General features: G+C 39.6%; 1 protein-coding gene across 2 annotated transcripts in view; it reads left to right on the top strand.

The window, feature by feature from the left end:
• Positions 1 to 11,513, top strand: part of DMC1 (DNA meiotic recombinase 1) — a 32,613-nt gene extending 21,100 nt beyond the window's left edge. For both annotated transcript variants that reach the window (XM_068971072.1, XM_068971071.1), the window contains 2 exons: positions 4,523 to 4,639; positions 11,444 to 11,513. In XM_068971072.1, the coding sequence (XP_068827173.1) occupies positions 4,523 to 4,639; positions 11,444 to 11,513 (187 nt within the window). The remainder of the gene's footprint in view (positions 1 to 4,522; positions 4,640 to 11,443) is intronic.
• The last annotated feature ends 7,883 nt before the right edge of the window (positions 11,514 to 19,396 follow it).

The following is a 19,396-nucleotide window of genomic DNA, read 5'->3' as shown; positions in this document are numbered from 1 at the left end:
GAAGAGTCAGAGAGCAGAGGAGATTTGTAATGAAGGAAGCTAGGTAAAGAGCCAAAGAAAGTAACAAAGGCTCGTATTTTTGCTTGGTGAATCTGTTTTGAAATAGCATCTCCTCCACCTAGCCAGGTTATACAGAAACAAGTTTCACTGTAATTAGTATATTCTAAAATGTATTAATATTATGACAATATAAATTAAATGCATGTGCTGTAAAGCACATAAATTGCCACAACTAAATTAAAAAAGAAATTTTAAACTAAAGAATTCCAAATGCTATTAGAATACTTTCCATAAAGAAAATATCTTTGTTTCTCAGTATTAAGGAACTCCAAGCTGCAGCTCTCTTGGAGCCTGTCAGAGAAATATCACTGTAATTGGTATGAGTCGCCAAGTACACTGGCAATAATTGAGGCTTATATCCCATGCATTATACTACTCAATGGCACATCGTATTAAAAAGGAGCAAAATTATAGAGGCAAGGAGCTGCCATATGATACAGCAGAGCAGTAATTCCTAGATAAGGCTCACAGATACAGATTTTAGGACTAGAATGATCCAGTTGATAAAGGCCTGGAAATAGTCAAAGTATCAGCCTGTGAAGCTCCATACCACAGCAAATAATCAGATAAGCAACAAATAAGACCCTGATGTCCCCTACTTCATTTGTGTATTTGTTTCCCTAAAACAAAAAGTCATCTTAGAATGTTTTTAGTCCTGTAAATGTGCAGTTTACTCTTTAAGGATGTCACTTACTGATTCTACATCATTAGTATAAATTATTGAGGGCAGGAGGAGAAGGGGATGACAGAGGATGAGATGGTTGGATGGCATCACTGACTCAATGAACATGGGTTTGGGTGGACTCCGGGAGTTGGTGATGGACAGAGAAGCCTAGTGTGCTGTGGTTCATGGGGTCACAAGGAGTCAGACACAACTGAGGGACTGAACTGAACTGAAGAGGCAATATGGTAGAGAAAAAACATTAAGCCAAGATCACTAGCATGCTGACCTTGTGCAACATTTAAATTATTTGAAATTAAGACCGCTTATATTTATTGGTTGCTTACCATGTGCCAAATGCTTTCACTTATCATCTCATGTAATTCTCATATCACCCCTTCAAAGCTTGCCTACTGTGCTGTGCTTAGTCCCTCAGTCATGTCCAACTCTTTGGGACCCCGTGGACTGTGGCCCACCAGGCTCCTCTGTCCATGGGGGTTCTCCAGGCAAGAATACTGGAGTGGGTTGCCATGCCCTCCCCCAGGGGATCTTCCCAACCCAGGGATCAAACCCAGGTCTCCCGCACTGCAGATGGAATCTTTACTGTCTGAGCCACCAGGGAAGCCCAAGAATACTGGAGTGGATAGCCTATCCCTTCTCCAAGGGATCTTCCCGACCCAGGAATTGAATCGGGGTCTCCTGCATTATAGGTAGATTCTTCACCAGCTGAGCTACCAAGGAAGCCCTAGCTCACCTCCTAGACTTCCCTTCTCTATGAAGGCAGTCTCAAAATATTGCCACATTTCTCCCCATCTCACCACCCAAAACCCAGAATTCTGTCTTCAAAATTTTTAAAAATGTGTAGATTTTTCTGCATAGTTTGAGAGGAAATAGTGGGTGGGGTTATTTAACAAAACTTCTTACACATACTGTATTTTTTGAAGCCATCTTTTTTTTTTTTTTTGCCAAAATTCCACTCTTTTGGCAGTACTCTTCTCTCTTTATCTTCCTCTAATCTCAAAACATCCTCCTCACTTTTGGACATGTTCACTCAGTCTCTCAATGGACTCCTTCTAAAAAATTCCATTTTTAAGCTTGCCCCTTAGCAAGTCAAAAGTACCAGGAGTACCAGTTTTCTCCCACATTTGCCCTTGCCTGGACCCCTCAAGGTCTCCACTCCAGCCAGTATTTGAGGTAGACACTGTTGTTATTCCTAATTTATAAAGGAGGAAACCGAGGCTTAGAGTGCCTACTTGATCAATCACACAGTTAAAAAGCAGGAGCCAGAATTTAAACCTAGGTATCCCCTGGTGGCTCAGAGGTTAAAGCATCTGCCTGCAATGTGGGAGACCTGGGTTTGATCCCTGGGTCGGGAAGATCCCCTGGAGAAGAAAATGGCAACCCACTCCAGGATTCTTGCCTGGAGAATCCCATGGACGGAGGAGTTTGGTGGGCTACAGCCCATGGGGTCACCAAGAGTCGGACATGACTGAGTGACTTCACTATTCACTATGTAACTGCAACGCTGATGCTCTTTTAGCCTCACTGTGCTGTTTTTCCTATTTCATCCCAGAAAAATACCACCTGCCCTACCATCACCATAATCTTATGCTCCCTGCACCGTGATTTGAAGTTGAAAGATCAGGAGATTCTTTGTCTTGGCGTCAACGATATAACATGCTGTATCCTGTTCAACCAGAGCAGGATAAATGAAACAATTTTTCTTGGCCTCTCTATTCCTAATATCTACCCCTGTCTCTTCCTTCTTCTCATCATAGTCCCCCATCCCCTGAGAAAGGGAGAAAAGAAGAAAAGATAATATAGAAAAAGGGGAAATAAGAGAACAGGCTAAAGGAAGGATGTGGGTGGCTTTCTGAAGCTGTTTTCACTTGGTCAGAAATAGAAGTAAATTAAAGCCCTCTAAATGAATGTGGAATGGTATTATACCTTCTTGCACTTTACCTCAAGACATGTTTGTAATTGCTAGAACACTCAAGAAGTTCAAATAGGCTTGAAGAAAAATTTCTTGATTTACATGTCACTGAAAGAGTGACTCTTTTAACGGAATCATTTAGTTAAATAATAATAGTTCCCATTTATTGGATGTCTTTTGTGTGCCGAGATTACTGGAAGGCCAAAGCTAATGCTTTGTAAATGATCTGGCGCTGTTCCTGGCATGTAGTAGGCTCCTCATGAGTTGTATGAAATACGTCTTGAATCTTCACAACCGCCCTAAAAAGTAAGAGGCTTTTTTGGTTCCCATTTTACAGTTAAAGAAATAATTAGCCCAAGGTAACATAGATAGTGAGTCAGGATTAGGAAAGCAGATAATAATTTCAGTTACTGGGTTACTGCCTTATCTAAACTATTTCATTTTATTCTTACAAGTACTGTACCAGTTATGTACAGTTATTATTCTCCATTTAAAATCAAGAAACAGACATTGAGAATGAATAACAAGTTTCCTGAGGTCATATGGCTGGCTGGTAAGCCAAAATTTGAACTCAGGTCTAACTCTAAATCTCTTATGCCACATAGAACATTAAAGCTGTATATGCCAGGGGAAAGGTTAGCATGCTGTCATTTGATAGGCTTTGGAAGGATGTGTCCATCACCCTGTTGAGTTGACCAGAGTTTAGGGCCCTTACCCTTACAGAGGATTGATTTGGTCATCCACTGAGAACAAATCCATTTCTTAGGGGCAGGCTCACATTAATCAAATTTATGAGACTCAGTGAAAGATCAGAGGGCCAGTTTACTGATAAAGAAAAATGTAACTTCATTTGAGATTCTTATGACCAGGATATTCTCTCTTTGTGGGCAGACCTACAGACCTTGGGTTCTGTAGGCAGAATCCAAATTTTAATCCAAAATTATTTACTAAATATGGAATCCCAGCAAAGGGAAATAATTAGATGAGCTAAAAGAGTGTCTGCCGCAGAGTGAGGACTCAGTAAATCTTGGTTGTTACTATTATTGTTAATGCCTGTCCACACCAGAGCAGGAAGGAGCTATGAATCTCCTAAACTTACATGGAAATTTTCATATGTGTACATTTGTGCATTTTTCTGGGGAAGAGTTTATATCTTTTATTAAATGTGTTGGTAACTTACAAGAAAAGTCAAGAGCCATAAATTCCCCATGAAATTCTACACAGAATCCTGAACACTTTGATGGAACAAATAAAATTTGAATTGGTTTGATATTCTCTAGAGCTAAGGCTATTTACTGTGCTGTGTTGTACTTTGTTTTAAATAAGTATAACTTCTTACATTATGAGTTATTTTTAGGACATTTTCTCCCCATGTTATCTTTCTATTTTGATTTCTTAGCACTTTTGCAGATTGTATCATTTATTTCCCATTTTGTTCATTCAAAATCATCTCTCTTTGGAAATGAGTGTTCATCCCCTAGTAAGTATATCTATCTCTCAAGAGTGTCAGTATTTGTAATAATCTTGTAATCATAATTTATTTTGGAATCCATATGATCATAGTAAGAGCTTATCTTTCCTGTATCCTATTTTAGAATAAACTTTAGACATCAGCAATAAATATATTTCTGAGACTCTTCTCAAATTCAGAACCGTACAACATTGAAGGTTTCCAATGTACAGTTAATGAGCAAGAAAGAGGTTCTCAATCTGCTCTCATTTACATCAGAGCATCATGCAGAAGGGTTGGGTATTTCTTATTTCTTATTTATCCCTTGCCATTCTCCATAGAAAAGTTGCCTTGTAATCGCAGGTATTTTTGTATATAGTTCATATGATGAAACCTGAAAGGTGTTCTGTTAATTCAGTTTTCAAGCAGACCCAAAAAAACCAATTGGGGGACACATTCTGGCGCATGCTTCAACAACAAGAATAAGCTTGCGAAAAGGAAGAGGAGAGCTGAGAATTGCCAAGATTTATGACAGGTAAATATTTTTTTATTCTTAATTAGATTATTGTGCATATGATGTTATATAGAATTACTTCTCCAGAGAGGCTATAATTATTCCAAGGGCAGACCCTACATGCTTGAATTTCCTTCTCACAAAGTATTAAATTCATTGGGGAGTCGCTAATATGTACTAGGTTCTAGGGATTCGGGGATTTTGTTGACAAATAGACTTGGTCCCTGACCTTCCAAATCTTAGTAAAGCTGCTGCTGCTGCTGCTAAGTCGCTTCAGTCGTGTCCGACTCTGTGCGACCCTGTAGACGGCAGCCCACCAGGCTCCGCTGTCCCTGGGATTCTCCAGGCAAGAACACTGGAGTGGGTTGCCATTTCCTTCTCCAATGCATGAAAGTGAAAAGTGAAAGTGAAGTCACTGAGTCGTGTCCAACTCTCAGCGACCCCATGAACTGGAACCTACCAGGCTCCTCTGTCCATGGGATTTTCCAGGCAAGGGTACTGGAGTGGGGTGCCATTGCCTTCTCCACAGTAAAGCTAGGTAATGAAATAATTGATTTCCACTTTAAGTGAGGTAAATGCAGGAAATGTACAGCATGTTATAGGGATGTTCTTTCTGCTAGTTTTCTTTTCAGGTTTCAATTTAAACAGCACTTCCTCAAGGAACATTTCCCTGACCCTTACAGTCTAGGCTAATACTCTATATTACACCTTATATTCTTTCACAGTACTTATTTAATTAATAGTTATAAGCTTAGATTTTGCCAGTAGTAAACCTAAAGTGATTTGAATTGAGGAGGCATTGCTCACCCCTTCCTGAGCATTGCTGCTGACCCTTCTCTGTGGACCTCCCCCATTTTTGCCTATCTGTTTTGTTATCTGTGAAGGACTAGCAGGGGAGGGGACCTTTACCCTTCCTGCAACTGTTCCTCAGTAGACATACCTTTGACTGGGTCTGGAAAGGCTGAGGTGGAAGGAGCAGCCCTCGGTTCTGAGCGCTTGTTTCAGCCCTGAGGCTGGTGGGCATGGGAGGTGCTGTTGGAGCTGGGCTTCAACACCTAGGATGCTGTCGCCCAGCTGGTAGGGTTGCTGGGCTTCAGGACTCCAGCTCCAGCTCTTGCCCCTCTCTGACCTGAGAGAGCTCCTTGAGCCCCTGAAGCCAATAAACAGAGAGAATAAGAAAACAATCTTTAGAGTGAGAAAGCTAATATGTCGGTCGCTTAGAGATGAACTGCAAAACAAGAGCCTGGCATGGGGCTGGGACTAAAGATTTTTATGGAATTTTTCAAGATTTGCAAGTATTTAGCATGGAAGGAGACTGGTGCTTTTGTTGTTAAAAAAGCAATAACCTGTCATGTCCTATAATGTTTGCATAGTACATCTTAACCCTCTCCTGTCTCTTGCTGCAAAGATGGTGCTGGAATGTTCTGGACAATCATGTCACCTTCAGCTTCTCCTATGGAGACTAAAGCCATTGGGGTTTTCTGTCCAAATTCAAAAGGAGTCGTACATGAGTATGTATGTATATACATATGGGTTGATGTACGTATATTTTTGTTGTTGTTCAGTTGCTAAATCATGTACCAGTCTTTGTGACCACATGGACTGTAGCACCCCAGGCTTCTCTGTCTTCCACTATCTCCTGGAGTTTGCTCAAATTCATGTCCATTGAGTCATATTCATGTCCATTGCTATCTAACCATCTCATCCTCTGCTGCTGCCTTGTCTTTTTGTCTTCAGTCTTTCCTAGTATCAGGGTCTTTTCCAATGAGTCAGCTCTTCACATGTATGTAAATATGTACATGCATGTATTATATATTTATATATATATATATATATATATATATATCATGGGCTTCCCTGATAACTCAATTGGAAAAGAATCCGCCTGTAATGCAGGAGACCCTGGTTCGATTCCTGGATCGGGTAGATCTGCTGGAGAAGGGAGAGGCTACCTACTCCAGTATTCTTGGGCTTCCCTGGTGGCTCAGCTGGTAAAGAATCCACCTGCAATGTGGGAGACCTGGGTTCGATCCCTGGGTTGGGAAGATCCCTTGGAGAAGGGAAAGGCTACCCACTCCAGTATTCTGGCCTGGAGAATTCCATGGACTGTATAGTCCATGGGGTCCCAAAGAATTGGACACAACTGACTAACTTTTACTTTCATGTATATAATATATAGACACATGCAAATGTATGAATAAACTTTGACAAGGTAATTGATGTACATGGTAAAAAAAATCAATAAAATCAAACAGTACAAGAAAACAGTTACAAACTTAGTGGGTTTTCACAGAGAAACGTATTACACTTCAGCTGTTCTCCATTCTGGGGACGGAGCAGTGAACCAAACAAAAAGACAAGACTCTGCCTTCATGAAGCTTACATTCCATTGGTGATGATTTATGTATTATCATCCCCGCTAGATAGTAAATACCCTGAGGACAGGGACACTATTCTCTTGCTTACCACTGTATTCTTAGTGCCTCAGACATAACAGAAGCACAATATTTGTGACTGACTGATTAGCCAGTCTTGGGCAACAAGGTAAAGATTTGTAATAACTCTTAACCCTAGGGAGGAAAAAATCGGCCAAAAGAAATCACATGAGCTCTTCATCTGGTTTTAGCTATGAATCATAGTACTTATTATGTATTGTAATTAAAAATATTAAATATTAAATAATCAGTTCCCCTATCTATCTGGGTGGTTTTTTTTGTCTTTGGCTGTACTGTGTCTTCATGGCTGCACACGGGCTTTCTCTAGTTGCAGCAAGCAGGGGCTACTCTTATGGTGCTCTGGCTTCTCATTATGGTGGCTTCTCTTATAGCGGAGCACAGCCTCTAGGGTGCTCGGGCTTCAGGAGTTGCAGCTCATGGGCCCTAGAGCATGGGCTCAGAAGTTGTGGTGCACAGGCTTAGTTGCTCTGTGGCATGAATATCCCCAGACCAGGGATTGAACTCTTGTCCCCTGTATTGGCAGGTGGATTTTTATCCACTGCACCACCAGGGAAGTCCCTCTGTCTGTTTTTTTTTAGACTAGTTCATGTTTCATCACTGGTCCTCATAGAGTATGATACATATGCAAGTGCTATGTTTTGTGGAGCTTCAGCAATCTCTAGAAATTTGTTACAAATGAACTTTGTTGAATTAAGTAGAGAGTAAGATTGTTTCATCTTTTTACTAAAATTTCCTGGTTTATATCTGGGACAGATTGCTGTGCCTAGAACTTTCCCAACTGTCTTTCACCCTGAATTGTAATCAGCCAATTACATGTACATCTCCCTCACTACAATGACTGAGTCTGGTTTACTAATGTCCCAAGCACTTAGCATGGTACTTGGCATCTAGTAAGAGCTCAATAACTATTTGTAGAATTAACAAATGAATGAACTCCGTCTACATGTTCAATCATTTGTATATTTAATCAAGTCTTGTAAACTTTTAGGAACAAATAACCCCTACAGTTTTTACGGTCCTAAGAGAACACTAGGGTTCTGCAGATTCAACAAAGGATAATTAAAGTTATCATAGAAGTTCATTATGTCAAATATCTATACATTTGAATAAAAATAGCAAAACCAGATCAGAACTTAAAACGTCACAATAGTTTTCTGTGCAGCTTGTACTTCCTTCTTTATGATTTCTAAAGATTTCTCACAAAGAATCCTCCTTGACTTTAGAAAAAACATTTTAATAGAGAAGATCATGAAGCTAAAAACAATAGCAATGTTAGCTAACACTTACTGAGTGGGTTCTATGTGCTAGGCCTTGTGCCAAATGGAGATTATTATCTCCATTTACACATGAGGAAGGGCTTCCCTGGTAGCTCAGTGGTAAAGAACCCACCTGCCAATGCAGGAGACACAGGTTTGATCCTGGGTTGGGAAGGTCCCCTGGAGAAGGAAATGGCAACTCACTCCCAATATTCTTGTCTGTGAAATCCCATGGACAGAGAAGCCTGGCTAGCTACAGTCCATGGGTTCCCAAAAGAGTTGGACACAGGGACTAAACAACAATAACACATGAGAAAACCAACGTCCCAGGTAGTTAGGTTACCATTGTCCCTCTAGAGTCTATTTTAAGCATAGACGCCAGAATGATCCTTTATAACACCAAGTCACGTCATATCTATCCTCTGTTTAAAACCCTCCAATAGCTCCTCATCTTGAGTCAGAATAAAAACCCATCTCCACACTGCTTTACAGAGCACTACATGAATGGCCCTATTCTTAATTCATGCTAGAAATGGAATACCCCCATTTCTGCCTCACAGGCCTCTATGAAGTCCTTTATAATCTATGAAACCTTTCCTGAGTAACCTAGCTTGCATAACTTCTTCTTTCCTTAGAGTTCTATAACATATACTGACTTTAAGGAACTTAGCTTACTTTGCATATTTGTTATATCATAGTTCACCTTTTAGGCTTCTTGAGAGTAATGCACACATCCATTCTAAGTCACTTCAGTCATGTCCAACTCTTTGCGACCCCATGGACTGTAGCCTGCCAGGCTCCTCTGTCCTTGGGATTCTCCAGGCAGGAATACTAAGTGGATTACCATTTCCTTCTCCATCTTGAGAGTAAAGGCTGTCTCAATTTTATAAATTCTGTGGGGTCTAGTACTTGCTAAAGTCTGATTTTCAAAGAGTTAAAAAAAAACATTACTTTCTGTAAATCAACGTAAGATGGACATGTGTTAGAGATTTTCTTCATCTCAATTAACAAAGAAACCACTGATTTAAAGGATAATTTGAGGAACAGAGATTTATGTAGTTGGTCAATTCAATGAAGAAATAAATTTGCTAATAGATTCAAAACTGGTTAATATCCTACCAGGCAATAAGTTATAACATTTAAAGTTGTCGTTTCTACTGGAGAGAAACCTATTGTTTCTCTACACAGTGAAATTCATTTCCATTGTTATAGACTGGCATCATAAGAATAATTTGCACTGCTATCGGTTTTCTACAGATAAATCCTACTATAGAGTTGTAAAATAAATTAAAATGTAAAATTTAAAAGAGCATGTAGTGGGGGGTAAAAAAAAATAAAGAGCTTGTAATCATGACTCGTACAAATATAAAATGTCTAAGATCATATTTAACTCAGTAAGTCATGCAGGAACCAGTAAGATTTTATAACCTGATCAAAGGAAAAATCAAATTAACACACAGATGCAGTCATATAAGTAATGCTGAAATGAATTCTAAATTGATAAAAATGGGTCAGTATCCACAGGACAATAATCAGTTGCATTCCTCTTCACATAATTTACATTTCTATGGACAAGAATAATTTGTATTACTCACAGTTTTCTGCAGCTCATGGAGTTGTAAAATAGCTCAAAGACAACGAAAACCATGGAATACTCATAGATTTGTATAACCTGGAAGGATGTGTTAGGCAACCTATTTTTCCACTGAAGGTACTCGGTAATCTTTTAGTTCATTTCAAAGTCTTTCACGGTGTTTCCCTACATTAGTCGTGGAAAGATGCACACTATTTATTTTATTATTTTTTAAAAATTGTATTGAAGTATAAGTGATTTCCAGTGTACATTAATTTCTGCTGTAAAAGTGATTCTGATATACATATATATGTATTCTTTTTCATATTCATTTCCATCACAGGATATTGAATATAGTTCTCTGTGCTATGAGGAAGAACTTTGTTGTTTATCCATTTTAGATGAAATAGTTTGCGTCTGTTAATACCAAACTCTCAATCATTCCCTTCGCCACCCTGCCTTGGCAGCCACAAGTCTGTTCTATCTGTGGGTCTGTTTTGTTTCATATGTTTGTTCATTTGTGTCTTATTTTAGTTTCCACATATAAGTGATATGGTATTTGTCTTTCTTTTTGATTTATTTTGCTTAGTGTGATAATCTCTAAATCCACCCATGTTGCTGCAAATGGCATTATTTTATTTTTTTATGTGAGTAATATTCCATTGTGTGTATATATATATGACATAAACATATATACACACACATATATACATTCGTCAATAGACATTGGGTTGTTTCCATGTCTAGACTATTGTAAATAATGCTGCTATGAACATATAGGTGCATGTCTCTTTTTGAATTATCGTATTGTCTGGATATATGCCCGGGATTGGGATTACAGGATCATATGGCAACTCTTATTTTTAGTTTTTCAATGAACCTCCAAAAAACAAAGGAACCTCCATACTGTTTTCCATAGTGGCTGTACCAATTTACATTCCCACCAACAATGTAGGAGGGTACCCTTTTCTCCAAATCCCCTCCAGCATTTGTTATTTGTAGACTTTTTAATGATGGACATTTTGACCGCTGTGAGGTGGTACCTCAATGTAGTTTTGATTTGCATTTCTTTGATAATTAGTGATGATGAGCATCTTTTCATGTGCCTATTGGCCATCTATATGTCTTCTTTGGAGAAATGTCTGTTTAGGTCTCCTGCCCATTTTTCAGTTGGGTTGTCTTTTTGTTATTGAGCTGTATGAGGTACATACCATTTAGAATCAGTAAACCCCTAAAGGTCTTCTGCACAATGCCTGATAGTGCACTGTAAGAACACCCAGTTATCCTTGTTGCCTACTTCCAAGTTTAGGGTAATTTTTCTTGACATCCAGAACCTTAGAAGTTATTATATAGAAGTTTTCTGTAAATGTTTGTGACAGTTGATAATACTTGTAGATAAATTCTGCAATCCACATTTAGCTGTACCAACTCACATGTCTCAGGAGACTCAGACTAATAGGAATATGATGCCTGTGACATGAATACAATATTTATAGCAATAGAGCTTTTTATAAACTTCTGTTCCCTTGTATTCTGTTAGCCCTGAGATGCCTGAAAATGAAGCCACCTTCGCAATAACTGCTGGAGGAATTGGGGATGCCAAGGAGTAGGTGGCGAATTGATGCAGATTGCTTCTTAGTGCTTATTAGGAGCTGAAGAAATGGAAAAGCAGTCTTAAATTTCAGATCTTGAAGTAAGAGTTTGGTTTTTTTTGATGTGTTACTAATGGAAAGTCAGCAAAAGAGATTTAACTCATTTATTTTAAAAGTCTCTGATTTATAATAACTATACATTATATGTCAATTCAGGAATATAAATATGTATATGAGTGAATAAACATTTTGAGAATTAGTTAGGGAGGGATTACCTCACTTTAGCTTTCCAAAGTGAGCCACTAAGCAGATGGAAAGTCTAAGAGCTCAGAAATGTCCCCTTCTCCTGCAACTTCCCCATGAACACAGAAGTGAATAAACTTACAAAGGAGGGAGGAATGTTTACGGGACACACACAAAAAAGCTTTTTTATTTATGATATCAAACAGTACATTCACATTTTCAGCAACAGAAATGAAACATTAAATTAAGCTAAATTTTTAAATCATTTGACTTTTAGACAAATTGAAATTATTATTTTTTTAATGTACTTCTGATTGGGAAGATAAAAGCAAAGGTAATTAAGATCTTTACAATTTTAGGTGGTCAATATAGTGTGACTTTTATATTTTAAGTTTTGGGTAGAGAATTCAAAATCTTTTTTAAAATATTAAGGGTTAATTGAAATGTAAAATTTTTGTATACTAATTTTATAAATGTGTAAAAATGTTTTTTCTAAGTGTTAAAAATAAAATCTGGTTTTCAAAATGTATGTATAATAAAAATATTTATAAACTAAAACAGTAATAATATTTACACTGACAGTCTTTATAGGTCTCAAAAAGGTTTAATTTCTTACGTTGCATCCACTTGTATGAGAATTCAAGTGCTAAAAGTACCATTTGTTACAAAAGGTATTTGATTATCCATTAAATCATTCACTCACCAAGTGAATGTTAAGTCTAAACAATCTACAAAAGAAGTATGGTTCCTGCCCTCAAAAGAATGTATATACTAGTTGAAAGAAACTCCTAATGTTTATGAAAGAATGAGAGAGCAAATGATTAAAAAATACTTTGGATTCTGTGATTCCAGAAGTTGGGGAGGAACAGTTAAGCTGTGGGATAGCATATGCAGATGTATAAAAGCTAGGATTTAGGAACAGAGACCAACTTGGCAAGCAGAAATTGTTTATAGTGTGAAGTAATGGCAAATAAGAACTTTTAAATTTTACTATTATTTTTAAATCTCAGAAGCTGCTCCCCTGAATAAGCAGAAGTTAAAGTCATTTTATATTTTTGCAAAGTCACTTTTTGGCCTTTTTTTAGTGTGCAAATATAAATGCACACTTTTTTCCTGAGGAGGGGAAGGTTTTACTACTTGATAAAAACTGAGCATTTCTAAGAGATTCCTTGGTACGCCAATTCTTGGAGAGGAAATGGACTAATCTGTTTAGGAGCCCAGAGCTTTCTTAGTAGGACAGGAAATAAAGCTCTTAAGATTTGAAATTCAGGAAAATGTTCTAGGTTAAGCTGTGTATGCCCAGAAAAGAAGAATTTACCCATTGGCATAGAGGTGGAAACACAAGGACTACGGTTCTGTGGGAAAGGCTGGTTTCAATGTGGCACATGGCTAAGCCTGGAAACCTCTCTGGATCAAGCCACTCTAGCTAAGCATGTGAATGTGCACTAAACAGAAAAAGCCTATAACCTTGGGGCCCAACTTTGGGAAAGCACAGCAGATTGTGCAGTGCTCACTGAACTTTTCTAGGCCAGGTTCTATTTGCCACCATTGACCAAAGTATTAAGTCTTTCCAGTCTTCCTCCTCCATCTGACTATAGAAATCACTTTGGCTTCTTATTCCAAGGGGCAAAAAAGAGATGCTGTTGGTCAGGACTATTTTGATTGCAAGCCACAGAAACTCAAACTAGCAAATGCAAGACATGAATTCCTTGGCTCAAGAGACTGAAAAGTCCAGAAGTAGAGGTGATGACCTTAGCCATCCACGGCTGGAGCCAAGATGTCTGACAGAATCATCAGGACATTTCTCTCTGCCTCTGTCTCCTGCTCTGCTCATTTGCATGCTGCTATTGTTCTTTCTCAGACTCTCCCCACATAGTAAGTAGCCAAAATGCTGCTTGTAGCTCTAGACTTACATCCCACTAGAAAAGGCATGCCTTTTTCCTCCATAGATTATTCATTCTGTGGAAACAAGCAAAAACCACCAAATGAGAACAGAGGCTATTTATTCAGAGTTGCTACAGCCAGAGTCCGTGACCTTAATTTGCTTTTGGTAGAGAAGCAAAGGCAGGCAGAAGAATGGGAAGGCTTTATAGAGGAAAGAAGGAAAGGCTTCAGGTATGCTCTGATTGGAGGCTGTTGGCATGGAGAGTTGGAAGATTAATTTGATAGAGATGTGGAAAATAGATAAGGGAAATAATACTGGCATCAGGGAGCTAATTTAGGAAACAGTTATGATAAATCAATTGTTAGGTGATAAAGAATGGGCCTGGGGTGGTAGCAATGAAATGGATAGACAGTTCAAAAAGGTAGTTAAGATTTAGTGTGAGACTGAATATAAAGAGAGGAAGAGAAGGCAGAGTCACAGGTGACTTGACAAATTTCTTTAAACTATGAGAGGAGATTATGTTTGTATCACGAATACAAATGAAGAAGTGTCAAATAAAGACTAAGGACTTTACCTGGGAGGGTAGGTTTCTATTAGTTTGCTAAGGCTGCCATAATAAAGCACCACAAACTTAGATGGCTTAAACAACAGAAATTATTGTTTTTGAACTTTTTATTTTGTATTGCAGTATAGCTGATTAACAATGCTGTGATGGTTTCAGGTGAAGAGCGAAGGGACTCAGTCATACATATACATGTATCCATTCTCCCCCAAACCTCTCTGCCATCCAGGCTGCCACATAACATTGAGCAGAGTTCCATGCACTATACAATAGGGCCTTGTTAGTTATCTGTTTGAAATACAGCAATGTGTGCATGACCGTCCCACACTCCCTAACTGTCCCTTCCCCCCAGCAACCATAAGTCTAAACAACAGAAATTATTGTCTCACAGTTCTAGAGGCTAGAAGGCCAAGGTCAAGATTGGTTCCTTCTCAGGGCTATGAGGAGAATCTGTTGCATGCCTCTCCCCTAGCTTCTGGTAATTTTCAGTATTCTTTGGCTTGTAGAAGAATCAAACTGATTTCTGTCTTCATCGTCACATGGTTTTTTCCCTGTGTGCCTGTCTTTTTGTCCAAATTTCCTCTTTTTATAAGTATACCAGTCATAATGGATTAGAGGCCCACCCTACTCCAGGAAGACCTCAGCTTAACTAATTACATTTACAGTGACCCTATTTCTAAATAAGGTCACACGCTGATGAATTGGGGTTAGGACTTCAACATATGAATTTTAAGGCGGACACAAAGAAGTACGGTAAGAATCAGACACAGTTAATGGTCAAACACCAGGATGCACAACCTGAACTCAGTACCTGCTAGTCAGAAACATGGAAGGCAAGATCTGGGGAAACCTAGTGTATATTTAGAAGATGAAGAGTTTGAAATAAAGAACAAAGGAAAACAAGGACAGAAAGCTAGGAGATCAGAATAGGGTGGTCAAGCCAAAAATAGGGAATACGGTACACCAGCCTCAGAAAAGGGATATCTTTCATGGAGAGGAGAGAGATCAGAACCTTAGACACCAAGTTTCAGCCAGTTGTCTCCTTCACCTGACTCAGGCTTATTGGATATGGTGACTGTTTATCACTGTTTGGTTGCACAATTTTCCTTTATCCATCATAATAACACTCTGGTTTTCTTTTAGTCACCTCTTCCCAATTCATGTAGTCTATCCTGAGACATTGGATACTGAGCAACAGTCACAAGGATGAGAGCATGGATTAGAGGTCACTAATACATGCAGTGACAGAAAGGGCAGGAAGGCTGGCAGCAGTGGCATTGACCTGAACAAGCTGTTCCTGCTACTAGACTGCAGGCTTCTGACTCCTAAACTGCACAGTTATTTAGACTCCTGTCCTTTCCTATGGTAGATCTCCAGCCTCCTGACAATTCAATGACTCCTAATGTCCTTCTGATAAATTTATCTTTGCCTCACTAGTCAGAGTTGGATTCTATCACTTGCAGTCTGGAACTCCAACCAAGGTGACAGCCAAATGCTGCTTCAGGGGACTGGAAAAAAAGAAAGCCAGGAAGGGCTTACTTAACACTCAGGTGGATGATTCCTCATTATTCATATACTCTTCTATACCAGTCTTCAATATTTTAAAAGGGAAGTTGTTGAAAAGACTATTAGAATTTTACTTGACTGAACCCAAAATAATAGTATCTTAAACAAAATCAAGGTTTATTTTTCTCTCGTAGCCAGAAATCTGAAGCCAGGCAAGTCCAGAACGATTACAGTGGCTCTACTTTGTAATCAGGACTCCAGGCTTTCTGCTTCCATCCTGCTCTTGGCTTCCATTTTCAGCATCAGCTCATAGCCTAAGATGATACTGGAACTATGGTCAGAGAGATCAAGTTGGGGAAATAAAAATGAAAGGTAAAAGGGCCAAAAAGGGTCCTTTCCAGCTGAGTCAGCTCCTATGAAGCCCTCTCCCAACAAAACACTTTTGCTTACATCTCATTGGCCTGAACTCAGTCATATGGCTCTATCAATGTACAAAGACGTGAGAAATAATGTCTTTTGTTGTAAGCAGCAGTATCCCCAGCTGAAAATCGTAGTTCTATAATTAAGGAGGAAAGAAAATGGCTATTGGTAAGCAACTACCAGTTTCTACCACAAAATCTTCTTTTACTTTCTCAGCAATGACAAATTTCTCAAATGTCTATTACTGTATACAAGGCAGAGCACTTCAGGAGTTTTATACTTGTACGAGTAAAGCTGGAGTATATCAGAATGCCCTCAGCTGCAGGTAACAGAAAACCCAACTGAAAGTAGCCTAAACAATGAGGAAATATGCTATCTAAGTGCAGAAGTCAACCAACTGCTATGTTAGTTAATTCAGTAACTCTATATCATCAAGGGTTCATGCTCTTTCTTTTCACTTCCCCGCATATGGTTATAGGTCTCTAAAAGCCCCACTTTGGTCAGAAACTTCCATGACTATGGAAGTTCTGCCTTCACATCTTAACTTGAAAACATCTAGAAAAAGACAAGGTATTCTTTCAGGAGCAAGGAAATAGCTCACCCATACAGCTGCATTCAGCTTATGGTTTGGCTGGAGGGTCTAAGATGGCTTTCCCTGTATACCTGGTATCTTCGTGGGGATGGTTGAAAAAGTGAGACTTCTGTCATCATTCAGTAGTCTAGCCTGAGCTGCTTTACATGGCAACTGGGTTCCAAAAGGGCAAATGCTTAGCAAGCCTCTACTTGCCTTATGATTGTTACTGTCTCATTGGCCAAAGCAAATCATACAAGAGGTCCAGAGTCATTGTGGGAGGGGATTACACCAGGGCTTGAATACCAGAAAATGTGCTTTCTTGGAGGTCATCAGTACAACAGTCTTCTACAGGGTACTGTTTTGAGCCCTTTGGGGTGGGGCGTTTGTCTTCAAGAACTTACAATATGGTCAGGGATGTGAGACAAACTCTTGGAAAGTTAAATAGAAACTCATGACTTCAATATTTAAATAACATTTTAAAGACTATGGAAGTCTGAAGGCAGGCCCAGAGAAAGGGGTTTCAACTTGGAAAAGCTAGTTGGATTTTTTTCCCAGGAGATTTCATATGGTGGTGAATGTTCCATGCCTCTGGGTCAGGCCTTCAGCGTTCATCTTCAGTATGTTTAGTGCCCTGGGTGCATGCATGCTGAGTCGCTTCAGTAGTGTCCAACTCTTTGCAACCCCATGGACTGTAGCCCGCCAGGCTCCTCTGTTCATGGGGATTCTCCAGGCAAGAATACTGGAGTGGGTTGCCATGCCCTCCTCCAGGGGATCTTCCCAACCCAGGGATCAAACCAAGGTCTCCAGCACTGCAGGCAGTTTCTTTACCATCTGAGCCACCAGGGAAGTCCAAGAATACTGGAGTGGGTAGCCTATCCCTTCTCCAGGGAATCTTCTCAACCCAGGAATCGAACTGGGGTCTCCTGAATTGCAGGCAGATTCTTTACCAGTTGAGCTACCAGGGAAGCCCATTTAGTGCCCTAGTACTGGTTAATTTCTAGAGAAATTAACTTCAGCCTAACTAAACACACAAGCTGCCAGGGAGAGTATACCAGGACGCCAGTGACACTGAAGAGTAGAATATAATGTTAGGCAGACCAGATGTGAAGATTGATGAACAGCCAGCCCATTGCCTCAGTGAGCAAGTTCATTTGAAGCTAAATATGCTTGATGGACACAGATTCAGAATAAGGCTGCTTGGACATAACATTTGAATTATTAATGGGTTCTGGTAGCCCATCACATTGATCTTCATTCATTCATATGTATATTTTCAGTGTATTAGGAAGTGCGTGTGTGTGTGCTCACTCGGTGATGTCTGAGTCTTTGTGACCCCATGGACTGTAGCCCACCAGTCTTCTCTGTTCATGGGATTCTCCAGGCAAGAGTACTGGAGTGGATTGCCATTTCCTTCTCCAGGGGATCTTCCCAACCCAGGGATCAAATTCGAGTCTCCTGCATTGGCAGGCGGGTTCTTTACCACTGAGATACCAGGTAAGTCCCCTTCATTACTCTGAGCAGGAGTCATTTTAAGGGGAAACAACAGAGCTGCAGCACTTCCTTAAATTCTCAAACATGTCTAGAATTACATATGTATACAAAAGCAAAAGGCCCTTCTTTCAATTCCAGCTGATTTCCACCCAGTACCAATATGAACCACCTCTGTATGAGGTAGGGCTGTGTGTTTATTTGGGATTGATGTCCTTGTTTGGTAGTCTTTTATCAAAGATAACCCTAATGCTAGTTGGTTTTCCTCTAAGTGTGTGCAAATTATATTTTGCCTTTGTGATAAAAATTATGTAAATACCAGCATTTTCCTTCTCATTAATATCTTAGAGACACCAGTTGGTGTTTAACTGACCTATTGATGTTTTCACTGTCTTTGTCCTTATGTTCTAATTGTTGATGCCAGTTTGTTTTTCTTCACATTATTAAGTCTATTTCTAGAATATAATTGACTGTAACATAATTATATACTTTGGGGTCAATTCTCTTCCTTTCCATTCTGTTTCTTAGAAGGTTGTTGCCAACTTTCCTCTCTGACTCTCCACTCAGCTCCATATCTTTTCAACACTGCTGTATCTATCTGAGCAACACAGAGTAATCTATTAAAAAGCATGAACCCACCTCTCTAACTCTTGCTCAGCTACTGAGTTTGGTCTGTATTTTAGCATTTACCTACTCCCTCCCTCTAGGTTTCCCAGGTGGTACTAGTGGTAAAGAACCCACCTGCCAGTGAAGGAGATACAAGAGATGCAGGTTCAGTCTCTGAGTGGGGAAGATCCCCTGCAGGAGGGCATGGCAACCTACTCCAGTATTCTTGCCTGGAGAATCCCATGGACAGAAGACCCTGACAGGCTGCAGTCAGGATCACAAAAAGTCAGCCATGACTGAAACAACTCAGCATGCACTCCTTCCCTCCAGCCTTTGAGGACTGACTTTCCTCTTTATGCTTGTCAGAAGCAAACCAAGAATCTCAAATCACCTTGGTTTTCTTCAAGGAAAAAGAAAGACTTGTCTGTATTTCCCAGCAAAGACAAGACCCTTCTCTATAGTTCAAGAGACTCCCAGGGCCTCCCAGGCACCAGCAGGCATAGTCTAACTGGCAGGTCCGATCTTTAATTCTTGAGACCTCTTGAGCCCATTTCATGTGAAATGCTAGGCTGGATGAATCACAAGCTGGAATCAACATTGCCAGGAGAAATACCAAC

This window comes from Capricornis sumatraensis, chromosome 4 (genome assembly GCF_032405125.1).
Source record: "Capricornis sumatraensis isolate serow.1 chromosome 4, serow.2, whole genome shotgun sequence".
Classification (NCBI taxonomy): domain Eukaryota; kingdom Metazoa; phylum Chordata; class Mammalia; order Artiodactyla; family Bovidae; genus Capricornis; species Capricornis sumatraensis.
Note: the sequence above shows the minus strand (reverse complement) of the source record. Positions and strands in the feature narration are given on the sequence as shown.